This window comes from Piliocolobus tephrosceles, chromosome 17 (assembly GCF_002776525.5).
Source record: "Piliocolobus tephrosceles isolate RC106 chromosome 17, ASM277652v3, whole genome shotgun sequence".
Taxonomy (NCBI): domain Eukaryota; kingdom Metazoa; phylum Chordata; class Mammalia; order Primates; family Cercopithecidae; genus Piliocolobus; species Piliocolobus tephrosceles.
The window spans coordinates 25,892,659-25,918,048 of NC_045450.1; the positions used below are offsets into that span (position 1 = coordinate 25,892,659).

A 25,390-nucleotide genomic window follows, 5' to 3' on the forward strand; every position below is an offset into this window, starting at 1 on the left:
CCTTGAGGGAGACACTCTTCCCCGTTTGGAGACACTCTTCCCCGTTTTCAGACAACAAAACTAAGGCTCTGAAATATGAATGCGAGGGTCGGTTTTTTAGAAACATTTACCGGATTCCCAAACCTTTCTTCCACCACACCACAGATTCCCAAATATATTCCCATTTGTACAACATTTTATTTATGAAGCAGACCACATCCACTATTCTACTTGATTGCCTCAAAAAATCCCATAGAACACTATTGTTTCTACACTTGAAACTTTAAAGAGAAAAAAAATGAACACTAAGACCTGACCAGGCTTGGCAGGGCAGGGACTCTCTCTCAGGACCCTGACTCCCAAGTCCCTGCCTTTGTCCCTCCTCACCCAGAAGTTTGTGGCCTGGAGTGTCCAGGGTGTCCCTCGTAGAGGGAGGATGGAGACAGGGTTGGAAGGTGGGTCAGGTCAGGGGTCCTAAGGGTACACGTTCCCCAGAGGGGACACTTTTCTAGGTGAGAGAAGCTGCAGGTGGGTGTGAGACACAGCTGGCCAGGGCGGGCCCATCCCACCTAGAGGGAACGGCCTCTGCTCCACACTCTGACTGCCACAGGCAGGAAGCTAAGTCCATTGTTACTGGAACTTCCCATTTTAAGAGATCTGAATTTTTTTTTAAAAATGTGAACTCTACATTTTAAAAATGTTGGCAACTAACTTAAAAATGTAACCATGTGAGCTCAAGAGAACTTCAAGGTGTCAGACCCATCTGCAGGCCCTGCCGACGGCACCAGCTGTGCGGAGCCGAGCCGATCATGGGCCTGGCACTGGGCTGGGAGCTGCTCTGTGGGGGACGGGCCTGGGACCAGCTGAGAAGGCGGCGAGGGAGTCGCCTGTGCCCCTCCATCCTGGAGGCCACGTCTCACCGCTGGCTGAGGCCAGGCGGGGCTGCCGAGCTCAGGATCAGGGCCTTCCCTCTTCCTTTGGTTTCATTGGGAACAGCCATTCCAGGTTGTTCTGCAGCCAAAGTAGGGAGTCCCTAGGGGAATCACTGATTCTTTAGGAAACACACAAAACAGAATGCATTTTACTTCCCTTTAATCAAAAAATAAATAAATACACTCCACAGGGACTTTTTTTTTTTAATGAGGAAAAAAGGTGAAAGAACAAAATAAAACAAACAAAACCCAAACCTACAGGGACTCTTCATTTCCGGCCCGCAGGGAGTCACCAGCCAGGCCGAGGGACATGGACGGCCAGCCCCGCTGGGGCCTGCCAGGTGACTTGCAAGGTCGGAAAGGGAGCTGCTCTGCTTTGGGTGGTTCAGTCCCAGCCAGGGGTTGGAATGTCCTGCCTGCCGAGGGGCCACAGTCCCTGTAGAGGCCCCACCGGCAGCAGCGCACACCGATCCCTATTCTGCAAGGCATATCCCACAAGGCCCTTCCTCTTGGTGGCACTTGGGCACTCAAGGAGCCAGGAGATCCTGCCAAGATGGCTGGAGTCTGGAATGTGAGGTGTGCACAGGCGGGGCGAACTCCGGAGACCCAGAGACAAGCACCAACTCCCGGTGTGATGAGGCCAGTTCCCAAGGGGCAGGCCCAGAAGAGCCTGGGGAGCAGGCAGGTGGGGGAGCCCCTCTTTCCAGAGTTCCAGGACAGTGGGAAACATGTCGGGCTGTGACTATGGCCAGAGCACCTGTCCCCTGCTGCAGGAGGCTCGGCAGACCCAAGGCCGGGGCACAGTGGGGTCTGCCGAGCATCAGGCAGAGTGGTGTGGCAGGTGGTGGCTGGGAGGGAGGGAACGCCCATAGGGGTCCTAGAGGTGGATCCACTTGTTCCAGTTGACCTCGTGGGGGAACACACGGCCCAGTCGGAGGGTACAGTCCAAGGTGGGCTCGTAGAAGGCCATGGGGCTCTCGTCCAGGCCGGAGGGCACCTCCACCTCCTCCACCACGGGTGTGGAGAAGAGCGAGACGGCCCTTGGCTTTCTCAGCCAGCGCTTCCGGATGCAGCCGAGGGACTCCAGGCCCTGGAGACACCAGACACACAGGTTACAGCGGCACTACCCTCGCCTGCTTGATTTATTCTTTAAGCATTTAGGGAATGCTTTCTCTGTACGAGGAAGCCACTTTCCAGAGCGGGGGCACCTGAACTGGGCATGAGTCAAGTGGGGATGTACCAGGAGGGTTCAGGCAAAGGCCCTGGTGGGAGAGGCAGCGGCCTGAGTAGCGTGTGTACAGCGTGGGCTGGAGCCACCACACGGAACCTCATTTGTGGAGGAGAGGCCTACAGCAGGGGCTGCATCCCAGCGTCCTGTGAGCCAAGACTGGCTTCCAGGTGGGGTTCCGTTTGGCTCGCGGGGAATGTGACACTGAACTTCAAGCTCCTAGCTGCCAGAGGAGCTGGAGGCCCCATACACACTGGGCCAACGGAGCACAGGGCAACTGTCAGCCGAGCAGGAAGCAGCTGCACCGGGGGGCAGCTGCTTGACCCGTGGGGCCCTGTGGGCTCGTGAGTTAGTGACCCCCGGCACAGAGAAAGCATCAGAGACAAGCACCGGGCACCCCCTCTTTCAGCCTGGCCAGCAGCATGGAGCTGAGAGGCAAGAGCCCAGGACAAGCTGGGGGAGGGGGTGCAGGCAAGCAGTATGGTGGTACCGCATGCTGCCTGGGGCCTGAACATCACGGCCGGGCCATTGAGAGCACCCAGCTGCCCCCAACCCTGCTGAGCCTGGGAAGGCCCCATACCTGGAGCAGCTCCAGCACGGCGACGGGCTGCAGGACCCCCTGGTAGTGGCGCAGCAGGCAGTTCTCGGGGATGCCAGGCCTGGTCATGATGTGGTACAGCATGGCCTCCATCATACCCTTGCATACGGGCAGGTTCAGGTGGCCATCCACGACACGCCATGGCCGGCCGATGAAGCAGACGCTCTCACAGTCCCTGCAGGGCGAGGGCTTGGCATCAGGGCTTGGCGGGGCCAGGAGGGCAGCTCGTTCAGACAGAACATTGAGGCTCAGGGGTGTCCTGGGCCTGGCCCAGGTCACAGGGCTGAGACCAGCCGCTACCTCTTGTTGTCTGCTCTCCAAACTCCCCGCTTCTCTCCTGTCTGGACAGAGGGGCCCTTGACCGCCAGCTGGGTGGAACCACGACGCGCGGCCCTGCTCAGATGCAGCTGCAACTGAGGCCTCAGTGGGCAGGAGAGGGCCAAGAGTTGAGAGTCCTGGACTTGCCAGCTCTCCTGGCAGCCCGGGCAGCAGCTACCTTCAGGCTGTGGCGAAGCTCACAGGAGCATGACCCGGAAGCTCTGCTCCACACCATGTGCAGAGTTCCAGGAACGCTTTCCTTGAAACAGACGTTTCTGCTACTAAACCAGGGACTGAACAGCCACCCGGGGCCCAGGAGTGGGGCGGACCCAGAAGAGCTGGACACCTGGCTCTTATCGATACGGCGGGGCCTTGGAGGGGCACACCTGAGCTCCTGAAAGCCAGGACACAGGGCACTTGGGCCCTCCGAATCTGGGGTCAGCACACACACTCATGGGAGGCGCCCCCACCAGAGGGGCTTCTGTGGCCCCCTTGCTTCCTGTAACTCTGTGGCACAGTTGTCCCGGGGGCAGCTAGGCATTCAGGGCTTATCCCTCTGTGGCCCCGGCTCATCTGCAGGAGCGGGTGAGGTGCCTGTGGGCCGTGAGGAGCCAGTGAAGCGCAGCTGACAGCACCAGGCATGGTTCTCCGCCAGTGACCTGGGCATTCTGGAAGCGCAGCCCTTGTTCCAGGCCGACCTGGGCGCTGCTGGTGCTCAGCACGCCTGCTGCTCGCCCACTGTGCCCCTCCAAGTACCCCTGCCGAGAACCACGGTGCTGGGCAGCCTGTCAGAGCTGGCACCTGGGGAAAGACCCTCAAAAACCCTCACACAAATCCTTACCCTCGGTCCCTGTCAAGAGCCCCACCCAAAGCCCTGGAGCCAGAACCCCACACCCACCTTTCCCGCGCTGCCTGGGAGATGCTGCCGGCTCCAAAACTCTCTGTGAACCCTGAGGGAAGAGGAAGAGAATGAGAGAGACTCGGAAAGTCAGGGAAGCCATCTCTGCCTCCCCGCCTTCAGCATGGCACCCGCATGAGCAGGCACCTTCAGCATGGCACCCGCATGAGCAGGGCACCTTCAGCATGGCACCCGCATGAGCAGGCACCTTCAGCATGGCACCCGCATGAGCAGGGCACCTCGGGGCTCAGGGGATGAAGCATCAAAAAAAACGACAACGACCATCTCACACAGCAGCCACCCTGGAGGTGGCGGGGCCGGGGGGACTGCCGCACACAGTGCCACATGCAAGCAGCGTCCCAGGCCGGGACAAGCCCCACACCGGAGGAAGCCAGCGAACACCTCATTTTCCACCCAGAAGCCCTGACCACAAGGGTGGTGTAAAGCCCGAGGCAAAAACAGCCCAAAGAAAACAAAAACGCCCAGAGAAGCCACATGAGAAGGCTGCTGCTGATGACAGACGTGCAGGACAGGAAAGGGCGTGCTGCCACCCGACGAAGGTGAGAACTCCGTGCGGTCACTGCCCCACAGCAGCCGCTGCAGCACACACGCTGGCCCCACCGCCTGAGCTCCCGCTCCAGAACTCACAGCGCTGCCTGGGGGTGTGGGAGGCCTGTGCTCCCCTGGAAATGCATTTACAGGCAGCATCCTGCCCTGTCGGGGCTCAGGCTCCGAGAAGCTGAAGTCAAGCCCCTTTTGTGTCAGTAGCAGGTCCCCCATATCCCGGAGGAAGGCGTGGGGTCCATCAGGGTGGAGGGGAGGGAAAGCGCGGGTGGGGTGAGGTGGGGTGGGTGACAAGGCGCACGGTACCTCTGGGGTCTTCAGAGCCCTCTGGAGGCTGTGCCTGGCCACTCAGCTGCTCTTGGCCTGGGGAACTGAACTCCCCGACACCCTCTTGGTCTTCCCGTGCTGCCCCCGCTGCAGCGGTGTCTTCAAGAGCTGGGGGTGAAGACGGGGCCTGGGCTTCTGCTCTGTCTTCAGCTCTGGGCCCAAGGCTGGGGGCCAAGTTTGAGTCCTGGAGTACTGGCCTCTTGGCAGGGGTCATCTGGGTGCCCTCAGTGTCGGTCTCCCCATTCTCACTGGCCCAGCTGGCACGCCTCTTGGTGCCCCGGAGGCTGTGAGAAGGAGGTGCCTGCCCCTCGAGGGGGCTGTCCTCGCTGGAAGACCCCTCTGGGGGTCTGGCCTGGGGGTCTTCTCTCTGGATGTCGGCGTCCTCTCTGTCTTTCAGCCGCACCGAGTGCAGGAGCCAGGGCCAGGCAGAGCCCATGGCTACCAGGCGCACAGTGTTGCCGCCGACCTCCAGCACCTGGTGCTGCTCCAGGAGGGCCTGGGGAGGCAGGAGACACAGGGGGTCTGTGGGGAGCCCGGGATCCTCCACGCTGGTGACCTCCCCTCCCTGGCGGGTTAAGTGCCCCGAGCAGCCCAGGCTCACGAGGCGGGCCTGGCTCCTAACCCTGGGGCCGCCCCTTGCTAGCCCTGTGCCCTGGAGCAGCTTCTCTTCCTCTGGCTGCTCGTGAACCACGTCAGCTGTGGTGCGGTTGTGAATCCACAACTGCACCCTCAACGCAGACATGAAATGCCCCAGTTTTCAAATGTTAATGACTAATTCAACGTTTAAAAAGAACGCAGCATGCTATGCCCCAAATCAAGCCCATCCTCAGTGTGCACCTGGCCTGGGAGCTACAATTTCCGCTTCAGTGATATCAGGCTAACCTAAGGCACAGCTCACCTGGACGCAATCTGCGAATGTCCTGGTGCGTCCGTCACCTGCCTTCTCCAAGGCCGAGAACCGTCTGCGCAGCTCCTCCTTGTCAATCCCAAAACAACCCGTGGCTATAATGACTTCCAGGATCTCCAAGGCAGCAGTCAGGTCTTCGGGACTATACCCAGACAGCTCCAGCTGGAGGACAAACTCCTCCAAGCTGCAGGTGTTTTCCTGGGGCTTTATCAGCTTGGTGAACGTGTCAGGGAGGCAGGAGGTTCCCACTGTTAGCTCTTCCAGAGGAGCGGCTGTGGGGACATGAAGGAAGATCAGAGGCAGCCCGACAGAGGCCCCCCTCCCCTGCCCAATGCACAGGCCACACTCAGGAAAGGCACGCTCCAGCACCAACTCACTGCTGGGCGGACAGGCTGGGCCCCTGGCATCAGGCTCCTGATCCGTGACCCTGAGCCTCTGACTACAGCTGACTGGATTTCTCCTGGCCACTATGATTCTCCTGCTCAAGACGTCAAGTGAAGGGCACAGAGGCGGAGGACTGGGGTTCGAGAACTGTAAAGCCCAGTGCTCTGAGGGGGAGTCCCTGACCAGGGCTGGCCTGGTCCCATCCCTTCCTGCTGCTCATGTGCCCACTGTTCCTTAGACCCTGTGAGATACTCCAGGCCCCTTCTACACACCCCACTTTTGCCTACACTAGCCAGGGCTGGCTTCTGTTGCTTCCTATGGAATATGTCTCTGCTAAGGCCATAATCGATCAGTTATCACTACATTTCTGCCCAGTCCAAACTCCAGACAAAGTACAGAATTCTAACTGTGGTTATGAAACATATAGCGAACACCATCAACTTCAACAATGCACCTCACTTTATTGTGCTTCATGGATATTGTTTTTTGGGTTTTTTACATACTGAAGGCTTGTGGCAAGTCTGCGCCAAGAGAGTCTACGGGCACCACTTTCTCAACACCATGTGCTCAATTTGTGTCTGTCATGCTTGGGAATTCTCATATTTCATCTTTTTCATGATTATCATATCTGTGACGGTGGCCTGTGATCAGTGACCTTTGTCCTTAACTATTGTCACTATTTAGGGGCACCACAAACCACGCCCACATACGACAGCAAACTTAATTGATAAATGTCATGTGTGTTCTGACAACTCCAGGGACCAGCCATTCCCCATTTTCCTCCCTCTCCTGGGGTTCCCTATTCCTGAGACACAACAATATTGAAGTCAGGTTGGCCGGGCGCGGTGGCTCAGGCCTGTAATCCCAGCACTTTGGGAGGCCGAGGCGGGCGCATCACGAGGTCAGGAGATCGAGACCATCCTGGCTAACGTGGTGAAACCCCATCTCTACTAAAAAATACAAAAAATTAGCTGGGCATGGTGGCGGGCGCCTGTAGTCCCAGCTACTCGGGAGGTTGAGGCAGGAGAATGGCGTGAACCCGAGAGGTGGAGCTTGCAGTGAGCCGAGATCGCGCCATTGCACTCCAGCCTGGGCGACAGAGTGAGACTCCATCTCAAAAAAAAAAAAAATTGACGTCAGGCCAGGTAATAACCTTACAATGGCCCCTTTGTGTTCAAGTAAAAGGGAGAGTTGGACATCTCTCACTTTACATCAAAAGCTAGAAAATACCAGGCTTCGCGAGGAAAGCATGGTGACAGCCAGGACAGCCGAAAGCTGGGCCTCTTGTGCCGAAGTTAGTCAAAGTTGTGAGGGCAAAGGAAAAGTTCTTGAAGGAAATTAAAAGTGTTACTCCAGGGAACACACGAACAATAATAAAGCAAAAACAGCCTTGTTGCTGATACGGAGAAAGTTTCAGCGGTCTGGATAGATGAAACCAGTCACAACCTTCCCTTAAGCCAAAGCCTAATCCAGAGCAAGGCCCTAACTCTCTTTAATTCTATGAAGGCTGAGAGAGGTGAGGAAGATGCAGAAGAAAAGCTGGAAGCTAGCAGAGGTTGGTTCATGTAGTTTAAGGAAAGAAGCCGTCTCCGTAACATAAAAGTGCAACGTGAAGCACCAAGTGCTGCTGGAGAAGCTGCAGCAAGTTCTCCAGAAGCTCTAGCTAGCTGAGATCAGCGATAAAGGTGGATACACTAAACAGATTTTCAATGTGCACAAAACAGCTTTATATTGAAGATGCCATCTAGGACTTTCATGGCTACAAAGGAAAAGGCAAGGCCTGGTTTCAAGGCTTCAAACAACAGCCCACTCTCGATAGGAAGTAATGAAGCTGGTGACTTTAAGTTGAAGCCAGTGCCCATTTCCCATCTCCAAATTCTTAGGGAAGAGAATTATGCTTAATCTATTCTGCCTGTGCTCTATAAAAAGAACCGCAAAGCTGGATGACAGCATGTCTGTTTACAATGTGGCTTACTAAATATTTTAAGCCCACTGTAGAGACCTACTGCTCAGACAAAAAAGATTGCTTTCAAAATGGTATGCTGATTAATGATGCCCCTGGTCACGCAGGAGCTCTGATGGAGATGTTCAAGGAGATGAATGTTGTTTTCATGCCTGCTAACACAACATCCATTCTGTACCCCATGGATCAAGGAGTTATTTCACTTTCAAGTCTTTTTAAGAAATACATTTGATGGCTGGACACAGTGGCTCACATCTGTAATCCCAGCACTTTGGGAGGTTAAGTGGGTGGATCACCTGAGGGCAGGAGGGCAGACCAGCCTGCCCAACATGGTAAAACACCGTCTCTACTAAAAATACAAAAATTAGCCGGGTGTGGTGGTGGGTGCCTGTAATTCCAGCTATTCGGGAGGCTGAGATAGGAGAATCACTTGAACCTGGGAGGTGGAGGTTGCAGTGAACTGAGATCATACCACTGCACTCCAGTCCAGGCGACAAGAGTGAAACTCTGTCACAAAAAAGAAAGAAATTCATTTCGTAAGGCTATGGCTACTATAGTGATTCCTCTGATGGATCTGGACAAAGTAAACTGAAAATCTTCTGGAAAGGAGTCACCATTGTAGATGCCGTTAACAACATTTGTGATTCATGGGAGGTGGTCAAAATACCAACATCAACAGGAGTTTGGAGAAAGTTGATTCCCACTCTCATGGATGACTTTGAGGGGTTCAAGTCTTCAGTGGAGAAAGTAACTGCAGATGCAGTGGAAATAACAAGAGAACTAGAGGCGGAGTCTGAAGATGGGATGGAGTTGCTGCAATCTCAGGATCAAACTTGAACAGATGAGGACTTGCTTCTTATAGACGAGCAAAGGTGGTTTCTTGAGTTTCTTGACATAGAATCTACTCCTGGTAAAGACGCTGAGAACATCGTTGAAATGGCAACAAAGGACTTAGAATATTACATAAACTAGGTCTGGTATGGTAGCTCATGCCTGTTGTCCCACCCCTTTGGGAGGCCATGGCGGGAGGATCCCTTGAGGCCTGAGACCAGCCTGGGCAACAGAGCAAGGCCCTGTCTCTACAAAAAATTAAAAAAGTAGCTGGCTGTGGTGGCACATGCCTATAGTCCAAGCTACTTAGGAGACTGAGGCAGGAGGATGACCTGAGCCCAGGAGCTAGAGATGACTGTGAGCTATCATCACGCCACTGTACTCCAGCCTAAACAACAGAGCAAGACGCTGTCTCTAAAAAATAGGCTTGGTGTGGTGGCTCACGCCTGTAATCCCATTACTTTGGGAGGCGGAGGCGGGAAGATCACTTAAGGCCAGGAGTTAGAGACCAGCCTGGACAACACAGTGAGTCCCCGTCTCAATCATTTCAAATAAATAAATAAAAATAAAAAGTAAAGTTTCAAAGGTCATCAATAGAACTAAAATAGTGTCAAAATTGGAAGTAAAGGAGGCAGGAGATCATGAATGTGAGTGGAATACTCATCTTTCCTAGCAAGGGGTCAAAAGATAGTATCTAAAAGGTTCCTAAGGACACAAACTTTACTAAGCACCAGGAGACTAGAGCCCCGCTGCCCCCCGGGGAGAGTGGGCGGGGTGGGGAGGCGGGAGTGCTCTGTTCTTCCTGGCGCCTGCGGCACAGCTGTGACTAAAAGACAGCAGTGGTGTGGGGAGCTCTCCCATAGAGGTGTGGGCACAGCATCGGCACCTGGGGAAGGTGTCCCTTGAGTCGGCTGCAAGGATGGGGTGTGTTTTTCCGTGTGTCCTGTGGCTGCACGCCTGGCCTGGGGAGCCTGAAGGTCTAGGTCTCAGGCCAGGCCTCAGGGTCGTCCTGGATGATGGCAAGACCAGGCCCTCCCCCAGCACCAGCGGGAGCACTCACCAGCGGGCCTGAGCTGGGCAAGGCTGGGCCCTCCCCCAGCACCAGCAGGAGCACTCACCAGCGGGCCTGAGCCGGGCGGGCACAGGGCTGCAGCGGAGCTGGAACTTCATCTGGCAGGAGTTGACCACGATGCTGTCATTGGGATTGAGGTTGCGGGTGCTGACGATGCCGGGGGAGTAGTAGCCCCTCATCAGCAGGTAGTTGGTGTGGGAGGCCTGCGCAGGTTTCACCTCCATGCTCCGGCGCTTGCACCCTATGCCTTCGTCCAAATCATCCTCTTCATCCTCGTCATCCTCCAGGCTGCCATCCTTCCCCAAGCTAGAAGAGAACTGTGACCTGGATACCCAAGCACAGGCCAGCCAGCTGCTACTGCAGCCTCTCCCCTCCCAAGAGAGGCCTTTGTGGCTGGGCCTCAGCAGTGGCCCCAGCAGCTGGCTGTGCTTCATTACCAAGGCTGGTGTGGACGGCAGCCCCAGATCCATCCCCTTTCCCACCTTCCTGTGCAACGTGCTCACCCCTTGTCACGTATCTGCGTCTCTGTGGGGACTGTTCCTCTTGCCCGTCTCTCAGTCCAGAAAACACCCACTTCCCCAGGAAGCCCCAGTTCTGTTGTAAGGCCCTGAGGACCAGTCCTCCCTTCTCTTCCCTGCCCCTCCCCTGCCCCACTGTGCTGCGTCCTTCTCTTTGACTGATTCCCGTAACACCTGGGAGGCATCAGCCGAGGACGCCTTGGACACTGGCCTACAATCCCCACTCATCTGCAATGCCCATCCTGCAAGCTCCCGGAAGGCACTACCGACCCCTGCCGGTCTGTGTCTGGCCAATGCCTAGCACGTGGCCAGACCTGATGCTGTGGACGCCGGGCTCTTACCTTTTGATGACCTCATTCTCCACCATTGAGCTATCTACTACGATGATCTGCTCCGGGATCCTGACATCCACGGAAATAAGGCCCAGAGAGAAGAGGGTCAGGACGGCCACACAATTTCCTCCAGGGCCGTCCAGTGAAAAGGCCACCATGTCATTTGTGGGCTCATTATTATCCTGGTCTTTGAAAGAGAAACGATCAGGCTGGTCCAACTTGCCGGCAGCCCGCATTCTGTCCAAAAACTGGAATGACTCCGTGCAGATGGTGCTTGGAAATCGCCACGTAAAAATCCTACACAGACAAAAAGAAAGGAAGGGCCTGACTGAGGGCCGGCCGTAGGAAGCCATCATTTGGACAGGCTATGAGCACGTCAAATCATTATGATGAGAACTAAGCAAAACGCCCCACTTCTCCCCTAAAGCTCTCCGTCCCATCCCAAATGAAGGCGCTGTGTTCCCACCTAGCGGTGTTTGTGTCTCTCTTCCCCGCTAGCCTGAGTACCTTCCATGCAGAGTACCGTCTCCTCGTCTAATTCAACGTGGCCTCACCTTGCGCTCCAGGAGGGTGCTGGCAGGCTCACCGCACAGGCACTCACTGTACACAGTTGCTGAACTAGGGATGGTGAGCATGCTTTCTGTAATAACAGTCCCTGCACAAAGCCAGCCCTGGTCTCACATGTGTGCCCAAGCTGTCTCCATGCAGCGCCTGGTGGGTCACTTCCCCGGCTCTTTCCAGAGAGCAACATTCCACAACCCTGCTACCAGGGTCAGAGGGAGGGACCCAAAAGGCCTTCCTTGTCTGCTGACCACTGCCCTCGGTTCAGATGGGGACATGTGGTCAGAGCAGTGTCTCCGTGACAAATGGCCTTGTTGGACTTGGACATGTATCTTCTGCTGCCACACCTACTTCCCAGAGGCCTGAGGGTCATTCGGGGTGAGGGTTTGGGGAGGAGGAAGTGTCTGCCATCACGGGGAAGGAATGGTATCAAAGAACTGAAAGAAGATTCATGGTGCTGTCTCTGAGCATCTGACTGCAGCCCTGTGCAGACCTGAGGGTGGGCAGAGAACGGTATGAAGGGGAAGCTGCCAAGGTGGCGGCTTGGGAATGTTCTCAGGGACTCTGCATGTGGTCAGGAGGCTGGTGGTGCAACGCCCTCTGCGGCATGAAGCCACACTGCGAGAGCGTTTCAGGAGGGAGCCCCAGGAGGATGTCTGTCTGAACGCACCTCCGCACCCCCCAACCCCGCACCGGCTGCTGGAGCTGCGAATGGGCCCAGGAGACTTTCCGGGTCTCAGGGCTACATGGAAGAGGGACTGAGGTTATGCTGGAACTGGAGGGTGAACTTCCAGCTGGGCCAATTATTAAATTCAAAACCGATTTCACTCCATCTGATGAGAGAAACGGAAACAAACCACCTGCAAAATGGCAACACCACCAACACAAAGATGCTGCTAGTACTCACCTGATCCCCACATCAGGAAGGAGGAGAGGGGCTGCAGGAAACCCCAGAGCCTACGTCTTGCGCATGAGGCTGTGAGGGGCCCCGGCTCCTACATGCTTTCATGGCCACAATGCTTCCTTTGCTCCTCTTTATGTGGCTCAACCTCGGAGTACCCAGGGCTCCTGACAGGTACTCACCTGTAGTAGGTCTGGGATAGCTGGTAGGACATTGGCACGAAGGGCAGGGCCCGATTCTTCTTGGGGCCCAGCGTGTGGTTGACCCGGCGCCGGTTGACCAAGCTCCTCTTCTGGCACTCCATGAAGGCCTTCACGAGAACGTGGTCCTTGTACTCCCGATAGAGGCGGAAAGTCTGCAACACAGTGAGACAAGGGTGAGTGGGGTTCTCCAGCCGGCCAGGGAAAAGGCTGGGGTATGTGGAGGCAGAGGCAGAGGCTGTGGCTGATGCTTTATAGAGGAAGTGACCGATCGTGGGAGGCCCAGGCTGGCGTACGTGTATCTGTGTGTGTGTGTGGGTGTGTAGGGGGGGGGGGGGTGCTGAGGAAGTCGGCAATTCCAGTTCTCGGACCATCACATCACACTTCCAGAGACCACAAAGGGCAGGGAACTGACGAGACAGGGGGGCTATTCACTCCCAAGCCGACTGCTTTCGATGCAGACAGACGGAATCAACACAGAGTCATCTGGTCTACCACTCTGTCCCCTGGCCTCCCACCTAGCCATCAGCACATCAGGTGGGCTCTACCTTCCAGTGCACTGGGTTCATGCCACTGCTTTCTCACCATCGTCCCCAGCTGACTGGTCTCCCTCCTTCCCCACGTCACTTTCCCCCAACCCCTGACCATTCTCCATAGCAGCCAAAGTAATCCTTTGATGCCTACATCAGACCACACATTCCTGCCCTGCCTCAAAACCCCCGAGGACTTCCCTCTGCAGATGTGACCACAACCAGGCCTTCACGGCAAGGAGCCTGGTGAGTGGGACCCTGCCCGCCCACCTGCCACTCTGGCCTCACATCCCCCAACACCACCCCCCTTGCTCACTGCCCACCAGCCTCCTGGACCTTCTTACATTTCTTGAAAAAGCCCAGGCATCCTACCTTGGGGCCTTTGCCCTGCCGCTCCCCTAAATCTTTGCATGGCTGATTCCTCAACATGCAGGGCTCAGCCCAAATATTTCCCCTCAAATGATAAATCCTTCTCCATTCTCCTCTGTGGTCAACTGCCTTATATTATCTTGTTTTATTTTCTTCATAGCAGCTACCTGAAATGATCTCATCTGCTTATTCATTGTTTGGAAGTCCCAGGAGAACACAGATTCCTTTTTTTTTTTTTGAGCCAGGGTCTCACTATGGCCCAGGCTGGAGTACTGTGGCACCAACATAGCTCACTGCAGCCTCAACCTCCTGGCTCAAGCAGTCCTCCTGCTTCAGCCTCCTGGGTAGGCAGGACTACAGGCACTGTCTGGTTAATTTTTGTATTTTTTGTAGAGATGGGGTTCTTGCCATGTTACCCAGGCTGGTCTTGAACTCCTGGCCTCAAGTGATCATCCTGCCTCAACCTCCCAAAGTGCTGGGATTACAGGCGTGAGCCACCATGCCTGGCCTAGATTCAGCTCTTGCTGCTGCCACCCCAGTGCCTAGGCGGAAGGAAGTGCCTCTGCTGAACACACCATGGGGACTTCATGGCTTAGCCTGCTAAGTCTTGTGCACCTGGGCCCCACCTAGTGGATGAGCACCTCAAAGGACCGTGCGGTCAGCAGTGTCTCTGTTACGCCAAGCTTCTGCAAAGGGCAAGCAACGATCTGTTCCTGAGTATCTAGCATCTGCCAGCCTCTGAGAGAGATCCTACAGGACTGTCTCCTCAAAAGCACTGGCTAAGAAAAATCCCTATCATGGTCTAAGGATTTTAGGCACTGCCTCCAAGACCTCGAGTGACAGAGAAGGCTGAGGCACACGGACTTTAAGTGATCCTCAGGTCACACTGTCAGGCAGGGGTGGGTCAGAGAAGAGCAGAGCAACCTCAACACTGCACCTTACTTCCAGCGGAGGGACACAAGGGGACCGGGGACCAGTGCAGTGGTCAGCTGGGGCTCTGAGGCAGCACTCAGGTGTTCCCTGGAGTCTGACTGCAGCTCACTCCTTGTGACAAGCCTTCTGTGATCTTCTGTTCCATTTGAATATAATTAGCAAATGGGTGTATTCCCACACAACAGGATAGGAGCGCTCAGGCCATGTGTGGTGAGTTGGGGGCTGTCGTCCACCCACTCATATTTCCAAGAGGCTGGGTTGTCACAGGCACAGTGAGCCCACCTACAGCCTTCCACTGGCTTCTTGGAACCTTGAGGGGAGCCTCGCGGGGTCCCCTGTGGGGCTCTGACTTTGCTATTGGCCTTCCAGTCCTCAGTCAAGAGTCACTGAAGAAGTCACTAAAGAAGAGTCCTGTTTCCTGCTCAGGGAGAGGCCATGCAGGCCAGTGGTCTTTCTAAGGTGACTTTCCATGCCCCTGGGGGTTGAGGCAGAGTGACTAGGCCTTCGGTACCAAACATCAGAGCCCAGGTGCCACCTGGAGATGGAACTGGAGGAGGAAAAAGCAGTGGGATAATATTGGGGACAGGCCTGGCTGGAAGGCAGGGGGCCCGGCTTTTGTCACTGGGGCTGGGAAGGATCCCCAAAGTCCCCTCCAGCTCTGAGCCACTAATGAGCAGGACAGCTGGAAGGCCCACCCCACAGCCAGAAGGTGGAAATTTGGACTCCTATGCGTAATGTTGGAAAAAACATTTTTTGAAAAAAAAAAAAATTGTGTTTTCCTTTTAAACAAGTGTGAGACCAATAAAATGCGGTCTGTGGACTGTTTATTTGGAACTTCACCTGATAACTATTTATTCTTTTCTCTTCAAGTTCAGGCTCAGACAGGGTTTTGCTTTCATCTACAAAATGCTGGGGTGGCAGAGGGGTGCATGGCACAGATACTAGCCTTCCACTCCAAATGTGTACACCTGACCATAAGTGTAAAACAGGCACGAGGAAATAAAACATGGGGTTCAAGGGATGCACAGCAAGGGTATGGAGGACATTTCTTGGGCGTCTCTGATTGATGGTCCTACGTGTCTCTGCAGGAGGCACAGAGAACCTCCAGGTGGTGATTAAAACAGGAGAAATCAAATGCACACTCAGTCTTGGGTGTGCTGAGGCCTGGCCATGGCTGTTAAAGACTAGGGCCAGGGTGCTGCTCTGAAGCAGGGCATTCAAGCCCAGCCTGGCATTTTCGTGAACCAGCTCCATTTCCCTGTCCTCCCTGCCCTGCTGTGGCCAAAGTAACAAGCACGTGCAGCGCCCCAGCAGGGTCGACACTGCTGTTTCTGCAAGGGTGGCCCACGGGCCCCTTCGGGACTGGGGGAGGGGTGGCACACTCTTATCAGGGCCCCACTCCGCTGCTCCTGACTGGAGTCTCCGAGGACAGGGCTTGGGCTCCAAGATCTCTCTGTGGACTCTGAGGCGCCCTGATGATCAGGTCCTCACCCAACTGAATTCATCAGCGGGACTAGGAAAGTCCCTTTGTTTCCTCATTCTTTTTCCCCCTCATATTCCAAATCAGGTAACCTGTTAATGTAAGCCAGGAGCAGATTTTTAGGGTTAGTGATTAAATACAAAATGAATGGGTCCTCCTTAGAATTTACTTTTGTGATGACTTGGGGGAGAATGAGGCCCTGGGTGGCACTGGCTGGGGCCCCTCAGCGCCTCTCTGTTGGGGTCTTGGGTGATGACTGACTGAGCTATGTGATCTCGGGCGGGTGATTTAACTTCTCTGAACCTCAAGTGCCCACATTTGTATAACAGTAGTAAGACCACTGACTTCCTGGACTCCACCGGGGGATCAGTGTGATTTCTCTTCCTCACTCTCATCTTCCTTCAGCCACAGCAGAGCGGCCACGTGGACCTGTGTCCTCAGGAGACAGACGACTCACTGCCCACGGGAAGGCAGCTTTCCCATCGAGTGACCTCCCACAACCAGAATATCTTGGCATTCCAAAGTGATGATTTGAAAATCTACGCCGTATAGCTCAATTACTTTCTCAGGTACTTTGCCACGCCTCATTTCCTCCCCTGCTTCATTTTCTGTCTTAAACATGAGACTTAAAAACCTCAGCTCTGGGAGGGATGGTGGAGGTCACTGGATCCCATCCCCACGCTTTAAAGACTAAAGAGAGAGATGAGGAGAACTTGGCCAAGAGGTGCGAAGCTTTAGTTCTACGAGACGCTAAGCCCTGGAGGATCATAGATTGGTAATGACAGGTGACAATCGGTGCTGTACACTTGAAATGCACCAGGAGGAGAGAGGGCCAAGCATGCTCACCACAACGAGAAAAGGTACTGTGTGGGGGGATGGATGTGCTAATTGGCTTGATTGTGGCGATTATTCTGCAATGTATACGTACATCAAATCCTTCAATTGTATACCATAAACATACAGAATAAACACAAAGAAATACAAATAAAACAACGATAAAAAGATAAAAGTTGAAGGACATGTGGGCTGGCATGTTGGGGGAATCAGCCCCTGAGAGCCCACAGCAGAGAAGGGCAGGGGCCAGCACCTCACAAGCCTGGCCTCGGAAGGGTCCACATCCCTGCTGTGCAGCTAGGCAGCCGGTACCCACCTGGAATGACTGGTAGGACTTCATCTGACTGTCCGAGAGGGCCAACGTGCTCTGGATCAGGTTCTGGAGCACCAGAAAGTGGATGTCATCCACGCTGAAAGAGAGGGGGTGGCAGGGTACCATGAGGCCACAGGCACCACTCAGCTCAGGCAGATACAATTCTTAGGGAAAAAAACTTGAATCTCACAAAAGGGACACAAATGCCAAAACTTCACAAAAGAAAACACAATAAATGATGGTTTCTAGGCTTTACTAACAGGTCCATTTTTGCAGGAGAAAAGTTTCTATTTAGTGGATAGGTGGGGACCTACCCGGAATGGGTTTACATGACCAGTAACAAATGTAGTTAGTACTTCTCTACAGAGCTAAAATCAAAGTGACTATTGATTATCCAAGATGGAAAAACAAAAACCTGAGCTTTTGGAACCGAGTTTTGCTTGGAAAGCTCATGGGTTGAGAGTTTAAATCCTTTCCTCAATCTACGTTAAGGCTTGGCCAGTGATATTCAAGGCTAGGGGGTCAGGAACTTTTCCTCTAAAGAGCCAGTTAATACAAGCTTTAGTCTTGGTGGGCTCTATGGAATCTGTTGCAACTATAGCTGACCCTTCTGCACTGTGGACTGAACTGTGCAGATCCACTTACACACGGATTTTCCTTCACCTCTGCCACCCTAGCAACAGCAAGACCAACCCCTCCTCTTCCTATGTCCCTTCAGACTACTCAAAATGAAGACGACAAGGATGAAGACCTTTAAGATGATCTACTTCCATTTAGTGAATAGTAAACAGATTTTCTCTTCCTAATTTTTTTTTTTTTTTTTGAGACAGAGTTTCGCTCATGTCACCCCGGCTCGAGTGTAATGGCATGATCTCAGCTCACTGCAACCTCCGTTTCCTGGGATCAAGCGATTCTCCTGCCTCAGCCTCCCAAGCAGCTGGGATTACAGGCGCCTGCCATGCCCACCTAATTTTTGTATTTTTTAGTAGAGACAGGGTTTCATCATGTTGGCCAGGTTGGTCTTGAACTCTTGACCTCAGGTGATCCACCCGCAGCACCCTCCCAAAGTGCTGGGATTACAGGCGTGAGGCACCGTGCCCGGCCCCTTATTTTTGTTAATAGTTTCTTTTCTCTAGCTCATTTTCTTATAAGAGTACAGTATATTACACATATAAAATACAAAATATATATTAATCAACTGTTTGGAATTGATAAGGTTTCTGGTCAACAGTAGGCTATCAGTGGTTAGGTTCTGAGGAGTCAAAAGTTACATGTGGGGCCAGGCATAGTGGCTTATGCCTGTATATTAATCAACTGTCTGTTATTGATAAGGTTTCTGATCAACAGTAGGCTATCAGTGGTTAGGTTTAGGGAGTCGAAAGTTACATGTGGGACCAGGAGTGGTGGCTTACGTCTATAATCCCAGCACTTTGAGAGGCCAAGGCGGGCAGATCCCTTGAGGCCCGGAGTTCAAGAGCAGCCTGGCCAACACGGAAAAACCCCGTCTCTACTAAAAATACAGAAATTAGCTGGGTGTGGTGGCTGGCGCCTGTAATCCCAGCTATTTGGGAGGCTGAGGAATGAGAATTGCCTGAATCGAGCAGGCAGAGGCTGCAGTGAGCTGAAATCAAACCACTGCATTCCAGCCCAGGTAATAGAGCAAGACTCTGTCTCAAAAGAAAAAAAAAGGAAAAAAAAAGTTCTATGTGGATTTTTGACTGTGCAGGGGGTCAGCGTCCCCTCACCCCCAAGTTGTTCAAGGTCAACTGTACTCACCTCTGACGTTCTTGCATAAAAGCAGCACAGACGACATACAGAATGGGCATGGCTGTGTGCCAATAAAATTTTATTTACACAAACAGGCAGTGGGCTGGATTTGGCCCTAGACTACCCCAGTGCAACAGGTTGTCAGCCACCAAGTTAAGTAGCTGAGGAAAAGCTACTCTATATATCAGCACTTACCTGTTAAGTTCATCCTCCTTCCTGGTTTGATCTTTTTCATCCCCAATTGCCAAAACTCGGTACCTGCAAAAGAAACATAAGAACATGTCAACGAAACAAAGCAGCTCCTCACTAAGCAAGCAGATGCTGGCTCAAGATGGCCATTTATTGGCTAAAGTGTTGGGAGTGGGAGAAATGTTGAACTCACCAAAAGTTGAGTGCTGTACATGTAAATTAAAATGCGAATATACCCTGTTCTGCCTGGTAGAAGGAGGGCTGAGAAAATGCGCAATGTTCACCTACTGACGATTATGTGGCAACACGGAAAACCGTGAATTGGCAAAGATCCACTGTTAATTGTAAAAGGAACAGGATTTAAAACTGTGGATGTGTTACAATCCAAAAAGAAAAAGCACAAGGAAGAAAATGTCCCAGTGTCCCAGAAGTAATCTAAAAAAATTATTCTCATAGAAAAAGGAAAAAGGTGGTTCCCAGAGGCTGGGAAGTGGAAGGGAAGGAATGAAGAAAGGAAAGATGTTGAGCGAAGGGTATAAAGTTACAGTTAGACCAGAGGAATAAGTTTTCATGATTTCAAACTGCATGGTGACCACAGTTAATAACATATTACATATTTTGAAATTACTAAAATAATAGGTTTTTAAGGTTCTTATTGCCAAAAAAAGAAGTTGGTGAGGCGACAGAAACGTTGGTTAACTTGATTTCATCTTTCCTCAATGGACACACATATCAAAACATTACACTGTACCCCAAAAATATATAAAATTATTATTCATCAATTAAAACAAAGAAATATGAAAATCCCCAAAGAGTAGCCATATTAGGTGTTGGAATTACAAACTATTTCCTCATTTCTTTTTTGAGTTTCATGTAATATTATTTTACTGTATTTATACCATGCAAGTAAATATAAGAATAAATCATAGAACTGCCTTTTTATAAAATATGGCAAATTGGCCATTTGTAGGACATTTCTTCATTTTCTACCAAACCAATGGAAAAATTAATCTTGATTGCAACAGTAAATTCCTCTTATAATTTAGTGCCAAGAAAAATAAACTTTTCAGAAAAATGTGAAAACCACCTTTGCTTCCTGGGTTCAAGTGATTCTCCTGCTTCAGCCTCCCAAGTAGCTGGGATTACAGGCGTGTGCCCACCACACCCGGCTAATTTTTGTATTTTTAGTAGAGACGGGGTTTTACCATGTTGGCCAGGCTGGTCTCCAACTGCTGACCTCAGGTGATCCACCTGCCTCGACCTCCCAAAGTGCTGGGATTATGGGCATAAGCCCCCATGCCTGGTTTGAAACTGTTTTCTATTTTGCTTTGCCTGCCAGAATGCTCAGGATCACAATCAGTACTGAACTGTTACACTTGCAACTTTTTCTTCTCTCTAAATGGTTCATGGACTCTCCTTTAAAACTGTCTTCTTTTATGATTAAAAGTTGCCCCATAACTTTACTAAGAATACGTGGAGATATAAATTACAAATCAGTAAATAGGCCATTCATTGGACTGACTTGAAACCATGCCATTTGGGAATTCTGGGGAACAGTTTACTGCAAAACCAAAAACAAAACTCAGAATGTGGGTAAAGGAGATCAACTCTGAAAACGAGTACAAACTGCTCTTTAGGCATAGCAGTACAGGGGCGCAACATACATTCTCTGTTGAGTGAATGAAGGAATGAGGTCTTCAACCGAAATGCTGAGAGCAAGGGTGTTGTACAGTTCACAGGCAGAACTGATGGATGCCACCATTTTACAGGGAGAAATTCAGAAAAACAGTGGCTCGAGGGACTTTTTGGGTGAGGATGGTGGAGAAAAGGGATCTACATTTGGAAGATGCTGAGGAAACAGGCCTAGTTCACAGAACTTAAGATTTAAAAATTGTACAGGGTTCTGTGCTCATACCCAAGAATGTTCTTCCAAACGCCGAGTGGTTCCAGACCCTCCTATGTTCAAATCCTGGCCCTGATGCTTACAAGCACTGTGACCTTGGGCACATTTCTTATATAGGAATTTCCTCATAGATAAAGTAAGCAAGCTTAGCAAAAAGTACACCAACCAAACAAGGAAGCCTGAAGGGCCAATGGGAGAATGAACATAAATGCCCGGCAGGGTGCTAGGTCCCACTCTGTGTTCAAGTCACCTATGAGAGGAGAGACAGGAGGGCCACTGCAAGGCCAAAAGCAGCCAGGCGGGTGCTGGGCACTTCCCGGACCTGCTGATAAGGGAGACACGGCTGGCCTTTCCCTCTTGCCCTGCGAGGGCCACAAGGAACCATCCCAGAAGCCACTTACCTGGCAAACAGCTCCTGGAGTGTGTCTGGGATTTCAAGGTTAGAATTCCTTAGGGCCGAACTGAACTTTTCTTTAAGCTTCTCCACAAATTCTTTAAACTCGTTGGCACAAACCTTTCAACATGAGAGCATGAGACGTTAAGCCCTTACTCTTCCTGAAGGGAGGTTTTGCTAAGATGCACCAAGGAACATCTTGTAACAAACTCCTGCACCAGCTAAGTCCGAGAACCACCGACCAGGTGCCTCCCCTGGGCACCTGTCATCGGTCACCTGTCATCTGAGAAGCTTGGTCTATAGAGGAGGCAAAAGACCCTCGCTAGTACGCTCAGGAAACTGGGGCACCTGGTGCCAACTAAACCGCCGACAGCCTCACACCTGCATCGCTGGCAATCTCCCAAGCCCCAGGTGAGAAGACTCAAACGTGCCCCACATAGTGCTCCCTCACAGCCTCCCTCCCAGGCCTGGTGCTCCCTGGTTCACCCGTGTAGTCAGCCTTCTTCCTCTGCCCCAGCCTCACACTCCACGGGTGGCCCCCAAATCAATTTCCTCCTCTATATGCGCACTGCAGTCGTCTCAGTCCAGACCCAGATCTGAGGAGCAAGCTGGTCACGTCACCCAGTGTGCAATGCGCGACATGGTATGCTCCCGCTCCTCCCTGGCCTGGTGGCTGTGCAGGACATGGTCCCTGCTGCATCTGGCTGCTGTCCCGATGCTGTGCCCGCCAGCCCTGCAGTCCCTCTCCCCTCACTGTCGCTGCCCCAGCTGCTGTGGTTTCCAGTCTCGCTCAGTGCTGATACCTTTGCCAAGCCTGCTGGCAGACACTGTGGGTGTCTGTGGGTCACCTATTCCATTTTCCCCCATGCTTTCTGATTAGCCAGCCTCAATTTGCTGTGGGGAGGGAGGATGCCCAGCCTCCTAGGATACACCAGGACAGTTTAAGCCACTCATGGCAGCCTGGGTCCCCTGTGCTGTGTCCCACTGTTTCCCAGCCACGTGGCCCAGGTCTGCCAGGGGCTCCTAGGAAAGGCTGCCCCTTGATGCAAGGGCCATGTGGGTCTATTGCAGCCCCTCTCCCCACTGCTTCCTGCTCTGGGATTCCGTTGTGAGGACTTGAGCTCTCATAGTCAACATTTGCAACCAGGGGGTCACTGGCATAGGATGGAAAGCTGACCACTGCTCCTGGAGGGGAGTGTGACGGCAGGAACTTGGGAGCCTGATAACATCTCTGCTCCCCTGCACCAGACCAGGACTGCCTACCCTCAACTGCTTGGCATTTGGGAAAAAGGAAGCCGTATACACCATTAGGTTAGGTTTTTCTGTCACTTCCATCCAAAAGCATTGCTGAGCCTCCTCCCCGACCTCTGCGGGCCTGTGCCTTCCTCTTCCGGGAGCTGACTGCACTGTCCTGCAACGACCATGTACTTCTCTGTCTGTCCCACTTGCCTGTGGCTTCCTTGGGGAAAGGGCTGCCTCTCCTTGTCCACTGGCCTCACTTGGCACAAATCCTGCCACACACACTGTAAAGTCCAGGGTTAGCACAAAAACGAAAGATGAGCAGCCTCTGAGGCGAAGGGCAGGAATTTGGGTCAGCAGACTGCTTCCCTCTGTCAGCCACTGCCCTGGCCCCTCAGGAAAGAAAACTCGGAAAGAAAATACACCCCCAGTCTGCAAGCTTTCTAGGAAGCCTGTAATTTCTGAAGAGATGTTCTATTTTCTTAATAAAACAGGCCCAAGGCACAGCAGCCCTTCAAAGTGGCCTGTCAGATTCTAATCATCTTTAAAAACAGGTGCTTGAAGCCAGATCAAGTCAAGGCCAACACCAGAGAGCTGACTCGGTGATTTCTCAAGTGAGCAGGAAACAAAGTCCACATTCCTAAGGCTGGCAGGGGCACTGTGGGACGACAGTCTAGATGCCCCAACCTCCAAGCAGGCCGAGCCCTACACCCACACAGGACCTACCTTTGGGTCATCGTAGTCATCTCTTCGACTCATGAAATCTCCAACAAGCGCTTTATCCTGGTACACCTCGGCCAGGCACACTCTGCAGGAAGAGGAGACAAAGCTGGAGTCTGGGAATTGCAATGATGCCTGTGTTTGGAAACTTCAGAGAGCTCCATTCTCACGCTTCTGGCCTTGGCTGACCATGAAGCATGGGTTACTTATATGCCTGTTGCACGACTGCAGCTTTTAAGAACGAAGGATTTGGGGTCAGCCAAGCCTGACCTCAGTCAGGTCTGTTCACACTTTACACCTTGGCTTCTCTGAACTTCCGTCCTTCATGGGTAGCCGAGAACACTGAGTCCCAAAGTGTCTCTCACAGGGGTTTGGCCAGGACCATATGGGCTGACCTACGTGAAAGTGTATCATACATTTAAAAACACCAAACAGGCTTTGGAGTTTATTATTCTTAAGTTCTCTAATCTACTGCAAAGCAGGAGGTGTGTCCACTCCACTAACCTTCACATCCCCATGATGTAAGGAGAGCCTGACTTGCCCAAAAGAAAATGAAGGAGAAGGCGACCAGCCTTTGCTGGGCTCCCATCCGCCAAGCACTGCTGCCTTCATAAAGAGCTTGCCAGGTAGAGACTCATTCCGCTTTACAGCCTGGTAAGGCAAGGGGACTCCTCCCTGAGGTCACACACACAACAAGGGCGGGGCAGGAGGACAGTTCTCAGCTCTGCCAAGAACATGGTAGAGGGCATCCTGTCCAATGATCCCAGGTCCTGCCTAGCTTGCTGCTGGAGGGAGCCACCAATCAGAGGTCTCAGGAGCTGATCTGAGGGCCGAAAACAGCAGGAAAAGCCAGCCTCTGCCTCTGCCTCCACCACCTGCTAGGCACATGGTATTCAGGGAGTCAGCCTATCTAGTCTCTGCTTCTTCATCCAAATAAAGGCTAACACCACCTACTTCTCAAGGCCGCTATAAGGTCCAAGCAATACCTTGCATGGGAAAGTACCCAGAATCATGCTTGGCCCTTACCCTCAAAAATCCAAAGTCCATCTCCCCAACAGACTCCAACACTTGGCCACCCCATCAGACACCTCAGTGTGCTCCAGCCGCACTTCCTGCCAGACTCTTAAGCAAACGGGATGAAGGAAGAGTAAAGAATGAATGAGAAGTGCTGACGTAACCACGTCCAAGAGTGATCGGGCTTCAATGAGGCTTACTTATAGTTGAGATAGGCCTGTGGGTTTTTGACTATGTAGCGAGCTCTTCGTCCAACGGAATGAGATGTTTTATCCAAAGACTCTTCGAACGTGGCATGCAAAATGTCCCGTACCACCTGCCAGGTGACAAATGGGCCCTTCACCTGGATCAAACACAGAGCCAAGACAAAAAGTCAGTATCCTCAGAGCCCACATCCTGGGGAATTACCATTAAAAAGTGGACAAAATGTGCTTTGTGCAGCCTCTTTCCTCAGAGAATCCCCACAACTATCACCTCACAATATATACTGGGCCCACCATGTGCCAGACACTGAGGGAGATTCTGGGCAGACAAGCACGGGACGAGGCCTCAGTGACCAGCGGGAAAGAGTGTATTCTGGCAAGTGCCATGTGTGACAAAGGTGCCCAGAGGGGCAAGGCAGAACTGCCTGAAAGGGCGCTGTATTAGAGGAAATCATGGGGATGTAAAGTATGTTTAGTTAGAGGTCTTAGTGTCCCAATTACGCATCATGTATGCTCAGAAACGTTCTGTACGTTGTGCTTGTACGTGACGTTAGTAGAAGCAGAATGTACAAAATTAGCAGACCCAGGAGAACATCTTGGTCAATAACACAGAAAGGCAAGGCCGACATGAGAAAGCCGCTTGATGACAGTTATTTTCTTATGTCCCCAAGGATGAGGTGACCCAAGAAGGCTATAAGTTCCGGTAAGTGGTGAGAGTTCACCAACACTGAGCTATGCGGGACCCTCCTGCCTTCTCTAGCTGTACCAGGGCTGGAGCAGAGGGAGGGACGCCCCTCTCCCCCATCAGCTCTGCAAAAACAAAGCCATTTTGTCAGGGAACAGAAAATAGGGATGGCAACATGTCACCTTTCAGGTTCTTCCTTGGAAAAGAGGTTGGGTTGGAATTCAGGAGAGGACTGAGGGAGGGGAGAACAGTGGACAAGAGGTCAAGACAAGGGATCTAATAGTTTGCAGGCAAGAAGCAACTG

At 52.5% G+C, this 25,390-nt stretch overlaps 1 protein-coding gene across 3 annotated transcripts in view; it reads right to left on the minus strand.

Moving 5' to 3' along the window:
- Nucleotides 1-1,101: 1,101 nt before the first annotated feature.
- Nucleotides 1,102-25,390, minus strand: part of GTF3C1 (general transcription factor IIIC subunit 1) — an 85,827-nt gene continuing 61,538 nt past the window's right edge. Inside the window, exons 25-37 of one of the 3 annotated variants that reach the window (XM_026455390.2) lie at nt 24,399-24,541; nt 23,191-23,272; nt 21,233-21,345; nt 18,935-18,997; nt 16,976-17,069; nt 12,496-12,668; nt 10,861-11,148; nt 10,048-10,307; nt 5,743-6,023; nt 4,824-5,340; nt 3,954-4,005; nt 2,720-2,912; nt 1,102-2,001 (exon numbers count right to left, since the gene is read on the minus strand). In XM_026455390.2, coding sequence (XP_026311175.1) covers nt 1,789-2,001; nt 2,720-2,912; nt 3,954-4,005; nt 4,824-5,340; nt 5,743-6,023; nt 10,048-10,307; nt 10,861-11,148; nt 12,496-12,668; nt 16,976-17,069; nt 18,935-18,997; nt 21,233-21,345; nt 23,191-23,272; nt 24,399-24,541 — 2,472 coding nt within the window. In that variant the 3' untranslated portion in view covers nt 1,102-1,788. Of the gene's footprint in view, nt 2,002-2,719; nt 2,913-3,953; nt 4,006-4,823; nt 5,341-5,742; nt 6,024-8,506; nt 9,018-10,047; nt 10,308-10,860; nt 11,149-12,495; nt 12,669-16,975; nt 17,070-18,934; nt 18,998-21,232; nt 21,346-23,190; nt 23,273-24,398; nt 24,542-25,390 lie in introns of those variants that run through there. The other 2 variants (XR_003309655.1, XM_023192947.2) reach the window with 2 other exon arrangements.